Below are 9,177 nucleotides of genomic sequence, written 5' to 3'. Positions count from 1 at the left end.
TTGGGGAGAAGAGACCAGCAACATGAATGTAGGTTAGGAGATGTCCTGTCCAGCACGATGGTTGAAAGGGACCTCGGGGTTATGGTCGATCACAGGATGAACACGAGCTGCTAGTGCAATGCTGTAGTCAATGAGCTGACAGCACACTGGGTGCATTAGCTGATGCGTTGCAAGCAGGGCTGAGGAAGTGATACTTCCTCTCTACTTGGTGTTGGTGAGACCCATCTGGAGTCTTGCAGCCAGTTCTGGCACCACACTTCAAAAAAGACATGAAAGGGTCCAGAGAAGGGCCATGAGAAGGATCAAGGGCCTGGAGGACAAACCTAAGGGATCTGGGACTGTTCGGCCTAGGGAAGAGAAAACTGAGGGGGGACGTGGTGGCCATCTATAAGTATGTAAGGGGTGAATATCAGGAGCTGGGAGAAAAACTGTTCACAAGGGCACCCCAGCAGAGGACGAGGCGCAATGGCCATAAACTGTTAGAGGATGGTTTCTGGTTGGATGAAAGGAAGAACGTCTTCACGGTAAAGGTGACCACAATCTGGACTAGACTTCCCAAGGAGGGGGTGCAGTCCCCAACCTTGGAAGTCTTCAAGAGCAGACTGGACAGACACCTCCTGGGATCATTTCATCTCAGCAGTAGTCCTGCCCAGAGCTGAGGGGTTGGACTCGATCATCTTTTGAGGTCCCTGCATTTCTATGCTTTGATGAACCGTGCTGGCAGAAGAACAAATGAGCTTAAACTAGCCAGGAACATGTTTAGATTGGGAATTAGAAAGAGGTTTCCAGTCACCAAAGCAGTGAGATTCCTCTCAGTCGCATGGTAGTGGGAGAGGATGGGAAAAGACTGACTGGGCAGCAGCATTGCAAGGGCAGATGTGCAGGTTTGGTAGATCACAGATGCCACAGGAGTCAGCATGTGATACTGTTGTAAAAAACAGCCACATGCACACGTGCACATGCAGATGCATGCACACGCATGACATTTTGGGTTGCATTACCAGATGCACTGGTGCAAGACACAGGGAGATGATAGGACCACTCTACTCAGTGCTGGGTAGGCCCTAGGTTTGGACACCACGTTTTAAGAAGGATGTAAAGGAAGTGGAAACAATCCAGAGGCAAAGTAGCAACGAAGCTCAAGAGTTTGGGATGCAGCCTCATAAGGAAACGTTGAACAAGGTGGCCATCATAGTCCACCTGCTTCACCTGTGGCAGGTTTGGGTGTTGTGTTGTGTGGTTGTGTTGAGGTTGACGGTGTAGTTTTGCTAATAGATTCAACAAGTGGTTTGTATAGGATGGCTTGGGTAGGGGGGATCCTGCCTTAGGCGGGGGTTGGACTAGATGAACTCTGAAATCCCTTGCAGCCCCACTTCTCTATGACTCTGTGAACTGGGTGTGTTTAATTTGGAGAAAACAAGATTAAAGGGGAACCTGATAGCAGCTTTCAACTACCAGAAAGGCTGCTATAAAGAGGGAGAAGGCCACAGGAGACAGGACATGAGGTCATGGGTTTATACTGCAGTGAGGAATATCCTGATTAAATTATTTCTCTAAAGTCTGCCAGAGCGGTAGGACAGAAGAACAAGCTGCCCGGTGGGATCTCCTTCAATCGAGGCTTTGGAGAAGTGGGGCGATGGCCTGGTTCAGGATCCTGGATCTGTGCCAGGACCCAGACCAGATAGCTCTTGACGTCCTTTCGAATCCTAAGCTCTAGTAGAAGAAAAAAGAAACAGATTAATAAAACTTTTTAACCTGCAGTTTTACCTTTATGCACGAGGCAGCTGGGGTTTCAAAACAGCCCATGGTAGAATTGTGTCATCTGTCAAATTTGGCCTTGCGATCTGACTATACCAGGGTCCAGGGGAGGCCGAGGTGAGTGACGATTGCGCTCTACAAATCCTTCTGTAGGATAAACACCGTGTGGGGAAGAGAGCGATTTAAGCAACAGGATAATGCTGGCATGAGAACGAATGGGTATGAAGTGGCCAGAAATAAAATTAGTGGGGAATTGTCTAATCCATTAGATGCAAGAGGGCTGGGGACACACTCCCAGCAGGAGAAGTGGGAGCAAATACCTGCAGACTTTTAAGATGCAATTTGATCAGCATGGGAAAGGGATCTGAAGTCATGGCTACCTGTGATAGCAGGGGACTGGAGTCAATAATATCCTGTGCCCTTAGGTAACTTGTGGTATAAGAAACAATTTGATGTGCAAAAAGCAGTGATGTTTTAGTAACGCAAGGTCTCATTTATGCCTTTGCTTTTACCTCTCCCTGTCAACAGTCATCTGTTGGATTAAGCAACCGGGAATCATAGCATCTGGTCGCCAAGGCTTTGTGGGACTGCTCAGTGCTTTGTCCATGCGAAGCACTTGCATGTGCTTTAAGGACTAAAATCAGGGTGAATTCTCAACCAGATCTGCTGGTGCAAGACAGGGATTGCATGAGGGAGATGGCTACTGCTTCCAGGCTCTGTAGTTTGGCCTGTCCCAAGACCTGGACTAGGCTAGATGAGCCCAGGACCTGCCTCAGGCTTGGGGGTCAATGGGTGGAGAAGTTGCTTCCATCTGCTGAGAGCTGTTTTCACTGGAAGCAATGGCAAGTAGGGCAAGAACCAGGCTTCATAGGTAATTACTTAGCCTACTAATAACATGACCCACCAACATTTCCATTATGGACCCAGATTTGTCCCAACCCCTGATGGAGTTCACAGTTCCCTAATTAGCAGTAATCAGGACTCCTGGTAGAGACGATATCTTTTATTAGACCAACAAGATTTTTGCAAAAAACCCCCAAACAATTCTTTAATTGCAAGCTTTCGGGTGCAAACACCCTTCCTCAGGCATCGGAGAAGAGACTGTAAAAGTTCTCCTGGGTAGAAATATAAGTTCATATTTCAGAGGATTTCAATAGATGGAAAACTCCTCTGGGCGGTCAGTCAGTTATTGACCTAAACAGATGCCGCTTTTCAAGGAGCCAAATGTTGTGGTAACTCTCTGCCCTCTCCAGTTTTCTTATCAGTGAGTGCCATGCCCTCTGCAAACTTCCAGTCACCTGCTTTCCTTACCCAGGACATGTTAATAGGTTCGACAGCACTGGAGAATCACGGCACCAGTTACTCAGAAAAGCAAGAGGATTTCAGCGATCCCGACAGCGCGCTTCAACACTTTCAGGACTGAAAAGGGCCCTCGGTGACTGCCTTCCCAACCCCCTTTCACTGCAGGCGCGGAGGATAATTAGCAAAGCCATGCAAGAATGGGGATGAGCCCTTACACAAGCAAACAGGCAGATGAGAAACCTTCCCATTCATACGGCTTACGCAACACATCTGATTTAGTTGCTCTGTAACGGTGCACACATCTACCGGGTTTCTATACATCGAGAATGTGTCATGAACATTGTTCTGTGCCAAAGACTATTTGCATTAGATCACCTTTCAGATGTACCAGTGCATCGGCTCATCTAGCACATATTGTTCTGGGCCATTTAATACCAGGGGCTATTTGAATCACACGCCTTGTCCTGCTCCTGCCTAACAACAAACTAAACACAATCAGATATGCTCACCTTCGGAGTAAGTACATCTAGTTCTCAGTCTGACAGGTGGGGAGCACGAATACTGCACACCAAGGGCACAGGGGTGGACCTTTTACGAGATAATCCTTTGGGGATACAGGAAATTATCCGTGATTTTGTTCATAAGCATAGTCATAAGCAATTATTGCTTCTTTTGTTCATAAGCAGCAAAAGGGCAATGTCAAAATACGGAAGTCCGGTGCATGAACAATGAGAATTTATAGAAACTCATTAAAAAAGGCCTGCAGAGGTATTGCTGGCTTGTAGCTCATAGTCTACCCCCTCAGCTGAAGTGCTGGGAACCTGAATGGGGCTTTATTAGTTCAATCCCAGTTGAAGATCTGTGGGCTTATAACACTTGTCATGTTCCTGTTAGTAGCCTTGTGCATGAACCCTGATTTCTAACCTGAAGAAACAGTGATCTCGTATCTTTTGAAACGAAGCAAGCAAACTGGTGGCAGCAAAGTCCCAGGAATGAATGCTGCCTCTGGGTCTTGGTGGGTTTTTTTTCCCATTAGTAGCACGGTTATTCTTGATGCCAGAGCTATGCATGTCTATACGGTGGGTAAGGGCATTTGAGCATCAGCCAGGGCAAGACTATGTGAGCAGAGATCTGTGGTCCCCGACGGAGAGGACGGCTGTCAAGGAATCATAAATGAGCTGGCATCAGCTGTGGTTTACAGACAATAAAATCTAAAATCAACACCTCACCAGGCATAATTTCAACATCCGCTTCCCATGGAGAGTCAAGTCAGGTGGCTTTTGCAAGCTCATCACATATCAGCAATTGCTGATGCCCCGTGACCCTGGGGGACACGAAGGTCAGTGCTGAATAAAGTTATCTTTGTGTGGCACGAAGAGCCAACCTCTTTCCCCGCTCCATACTAAAGGGGGTTTGGGTGGGGGGACCGGAGGTTTTAAAGCATCCCACTCCAGTCTCTGAAGCCATAGGGACAACGGTTGCACCCCCAGCTCCCGAACTAGGAGTCAGACCTATGGTTAACAACAGGTGCGAGACTGTAGGTGCCCTTCTTGGTGGGTGCTAATTAGCACAGCCTCTCTGCGGCCAGGGCTTCAAACTCAACCCCTGACCCTGGACATCCAATTTAGCTGCAAACATGACTTGCTTTCTGGTTCAACCTGATCTCCAGTCTTTGCAGGGCAAAAGCAGGGAAGGGAAACCCCACGCGACTTAACCTCCTGCTGCTCATGGCTACAACAGCTCTCCTCTTTGTAGGAGGCCGCTCAAGCGTCACTAAATTGCCAAAGCAAAGCAGCAATGCCCACAAAGTTCAGAGGCATTCAGACACACCTAGGATTACGCGAGCTTTGCTTTGTGTGCAGGGGGGTCCAAGGGTGACACCTTGTCGAGAAGAATAGGCTCTGCTATTGTCTGCTATTCAAAGCTGCATTTTCGTTGCCAAAAACCACGAAAAGAAAGGTCGCGTAAAACAGGAGGTGGGGCCGGGTACTTAGAGCATGTTATGCCTTTATCACTTACACGGACTCGTTTTTCCGGTAGAATTAGGTCTCTGGGGTGGAAGAATACTTGTGGAGACCAGCAATTGGCACATCCCTCGGAGGCGTGACAATTAAAGCCACCGATGAGGGTCTCTGGGAGCCGAGTGGCCGACCTGCACAAGATGAAGATGCTCCTGGCTGCTCTGCTGCTGGCCGTTGTCTACATGGAGCTTGGTAAGACTTTGATCTCTGCATCCAGCCCTTGCAAGGTGTGGAGGGTGAAGGGGGCAGTGCACAGAGCATCACTTAAATTGCAGGCAGGGGGATTTGGGTTGGATATTTAGGTGGTTAATTAATGCAACAGGCTGCCCAGAGAAGCTGTGGGTTCTCCATCATTGGACAAGCTGAAGAGCAGGTTAGAGGCTTGGCTGGGCTGGTTTACACTGGGATGATCCTGCCTGGGTTGGACTTTTGTAAGATATGTGCTTATTTCTGTGGGAGCAGATAGCAAACCTCACACACCCATTGGCTTTAATGGGAGAAAGACCAGCTTTTTGGACGTAAGGGAGGTGGGGAGTGAAGTTCTGATATGAAATGAGAGAAAAGTGCTCTGTCTCGCCAGCCAGGTGTTTGGCTACATGATGCAGTTTTGGGGCCGGGACCCCTAGCTCAGAGCCCATCCTTTACCTGATGGGAATAGAAGCAAGGGGGTGATATCTGCATCGCACTAAGTCTCTCCCCCCCAATATTTGCTTTACTGTCTAATTTTGTTAATCCTACCGGTTTGGCCTCCCACTTGTGCTCTGAACCTTTATTGCTTCTTCATCTGCTGTTTTGGGGATTGTATCTCCGCCTCTCTTCATATCCAGATGTCTCTCTCCTCCTGAATGCACGGTATTTTGTCAGCCTGCCTCCCATTTTTCATTTTAGAGCATGGAAATTATTGCAAGCTTTGACAGCTGGGGTGAGACAGGCCATCCCGGGGCTTCCCTTGCCGATCTAAGTGACAGGTATTTTGGGGGATACCCTGGGCCTGATCCCATTTGGCTCTCATTCAGGTCAAACTCCCTCCTTTGAAGGTTGCCTCCCCTTTACTGCCGTTTCTCCTCGGCTCAAGGCAAAACCCAGATCATCCTGGTGCAGAAAGCCTAGGTTTCCTCATTCCTGTAACAGCAAGAAACATTTTTTTCTGACGTGAGCCGTCATACAGGAGCTGGGAGCTCATGAGATGCGATACCCCTGAGCTGCATCTCCCTCGGGTGCTGGCTGCCAGCATCCGGCAAGCGGCCGGTTGCAGCGTATGTCCCGGAGCTGCTTTCCGGTGCTGAGAAAACCAGATGTTTGCGGAGGGATGAGTGAGACAGCCCTGAGCTATCGGGTCACAAGCATATTATGGCCCAGACCCCGGCTGTTGAGAGCGAGGTGAAGCCTTGTGCGGGAATTGCTTCCTGGCAGGTGACTTCTGTGCAGCTGTGGGGGACACGTAACGATGGCCAGATGTTGCCATCTCTTGTCCTCTTGACAGGCGATCCTCACGACCCTCCAACCCCTGTCCTTGCCCACCACTCAATCCCTTGCCTTGCACATTTAGGAGGCCAGGCTTCTCCTAAAATTTAGGAATTTGCCAGGCTTGGGGTTTTGCTCTTCTTTTCCCTTCCCTATGAAGGACATGGAGCTTCTCCAGGTTGTCCTCTGATGGGGACCTTTTCCTCTCTGGGGTCCTACTAGCTCTTTTTAACTCGTGCTATTGAAAGCCTGGTTTTCTACCCAGTCCATCTGTCGCTTCACCGCGTCCAGCAGTGTGAGCACGTGTGTGCATCCCAATCTGCATTGCCCCCACACCACCATTTCTATTCCTCCTCCCCATGTCTGGCTCTGTACTTTCAGTTGTCCCCCCTCCGGGCATCCCATCTTCACCCTCTTTGGTTGTGAGACCCCATCCGCTTGCACTTTCCAAGCTCCTTTGTGCATCTCCCTTGCTCATGGAGCTGCTGAGGGAGGCAGCCTCTATTTTGCACGTGCAAACAGACACCCCGAGCGCTCAACTGGGATTGGGGTTGGATCTAAAACACCAAGGCTGCCGGGACACAGGTGGCTAGGCCATGTGGATGGGAAGTTGCAAAGGGAGACTCAGGGGGGATGTTTCACCTTGTGCCTGGACCGTTACCTTTCCTTCCACTTCTATACTCCTTGTCTCCAGGATTAAGGCTTTTGGATCAGCCGACGGGCTTCCCCTGTAATAGCACTGATGTGGAAGTCAGGTTCACCCCCAAACATCTGAGCACCCTTCAGGTCCTGGTCCCTTCCAGACACAAGTCATGGTACTGACTTTGGTCTTTGAAGGGGTTTAGGAGCCTCTCTGCTCCTGTGGCACCTGGAGAGCTAGGATTAGCAGAGAGGCTTGAATTTGCCTTCCCCACAAGGTATCGGGTGGGGCCTGGACATTGGACATGAGGACCCTTGATGCCCCCTTCCCACCCTTGGATTCTGATGAAGATCCAGGGAGTTTTGGCTAAGGCTCTTCTTTCTCAGCCTTTCACCCAGGAGCACTTCTTTGTTTGGAGTCTGTCCCATCCTCTTTGAACCGGCACTTGGGTGCAGTTTATACAGAAATAATAAATATGAATGCGTGCTAAAGATAAGGTGGCCTCTCAGTGTTTATGCAGCGCCTGGGACAGCGAGTCCCTTATTTACAGGGCTGGCTATAATACAAAGCAATAGTCACACACCTTAGGGCAATGAAATGGTGCTTCCTTTTTCTTCTCCCCCTCTTTTATACAGTGTACAGCTCTGGGCACTTCAGATGCATGGAGAAGGCCATTCAGATAGCACCAGTAGTTAATAAGAGGCAGGAATGAAAGACTTGCAAGGGAAAATCCTGCTTTTCAGCTTGATGGCTATGCTCAGCTCTGAGCTTTCTGGCTTGGGAGGCTGCCTATAAAAGCACCTGTACTCACAACCTGCATTAAATACGATGCCTCCAAATATATTCAGATATCCGAACTGCCCCAGTGCTTCCTTGTATACCACCCCATTTCTCTGTCCGTCTGCAGGTAGGAGCAGGCATGGCTTTGCTCAGGGACTGTGAAATGGGGAATAAAACCATCAACATTGAACGTGAGTTGGTGAAAAATAGGACGACCCTGTAGCTGGGGGATATTCCAGATGCCTTAATTCATCTGTTTCAATAGAAAACCCTCCTGATTTCTTCAATGAAGCCCCATTATTTCTCTGCATTTATTTTCATACCATTTCATTATACTTTTAACCAAAGCCTCTGTCTAATGAAAAGCCATTAAAAAAATAAATTAATAAACACGGACTCCAAGATCAGATGGGGACATTTGGGATCATCTAGCCGGGCCTAGATTTTTTTCCCTCCCCAGGAAATATCCAACCCTCTGAGTTTTCCATCAAGGCATGGCTCTCAGAAGAAAGTTTTCTCTGGTCTTGAAGCAAGAGCCAGCCAAGCCCCTTTCCTGGGAGGCTGCTCCTACGTACGGTCACAAGCTGAATCTTATTTCATACCTGAATTCATCTAACTTTTGCTTCCAGCCAGTTGATCTTGTTACGCCTGTGTCCGGAAGAAATGCCCCAAGCTATTCATTAGCTTCTCCATAGGTAAACACCTGGGTAGTTATGTTAATAGCCATTATTCAGCTTAGTCAGCCCTATTTTGATCAAGTTTGCGAATCCTAATAAGATGATTTAAAGCAACTGGTCCACACCCTAATTCTCCCAGGCACTAAAATCTTTTAACTCATCCCCTTAGAGAAGGAAAAGCTCAGGGAGACAGAAATCAAGGAAGTTGACAGAGCAGCCACCCTGAGGCTAGGCTCAGAGCTTTGAAAAACCACACGACCCAGCATTTTTGCAAAAAAAGAAAGAAAGAAGGAAAGAAAAAAGCAAGGCAGAGCAACTATCCACCCATTAAAAGAACAGAGGGAGAACAAGAGAGCACCTGGGTCTGCTTTTATCAGGGAGCTGATTGGGTTTCCTAATTAAAGTTGGAGTCTTATAAGTGGGGCTTCTTCACCCATGAAAGACTATTACTTGGGGGAGACCAAAGGTCCTTCAAGGCTGATATTTCAGTTTCATACAGGGGTAGAAAGCAGATGCTCGGGGGGGGGGGGGGGGG

General features: G+C 48.5%; 1 protein-coding gene across 1 annotated transcript in view; it reads left to right on the top strand.

Moving 5' to 3' along the window:
- Positions 1–4,826: 4,826 nt before the first annotated feature.
- LOC109305236 (ly6/PLAUR domain-containing protein 2-like) overlaps positions 4,827–9,177 on the top strand; it is a 19,861-nt gene continuing 15,510 nt past the window's right edge. Inside the window, exon 1 of the mRNA XM_019528242.1 lies at positions 4,827–5,273. Coding sequence (XP_019383787.1) covers positions 5,183–5,273 — 91 coding nt within the window. The 5' untranslated portion in view covers positions 4,827–5,182. The remainder of the gene's footprint in view (positions 5,274–9,177) is intronic.

Source organism: Gavialis gangeticus, unplaced genomic scaffold (genome assembly GCF_001723915.1).
Source record: "Gavialis gangeticus isolate Ggan-Ray unplaced genomic scaffold, GavGan_comp1, whole genome shotgun sequence".
In the NCBI taxonomy this organism is placed as follows: Eukaryota; Metazoa; Chordata; order Crocodylia; family Gavialidae; genus Gavialis; species Gavialis gangeticus.
Note: the sequence above shows the minus strand (reverse complement) of the source record. Positions and strands in the feature narration are given on the sequence as shown.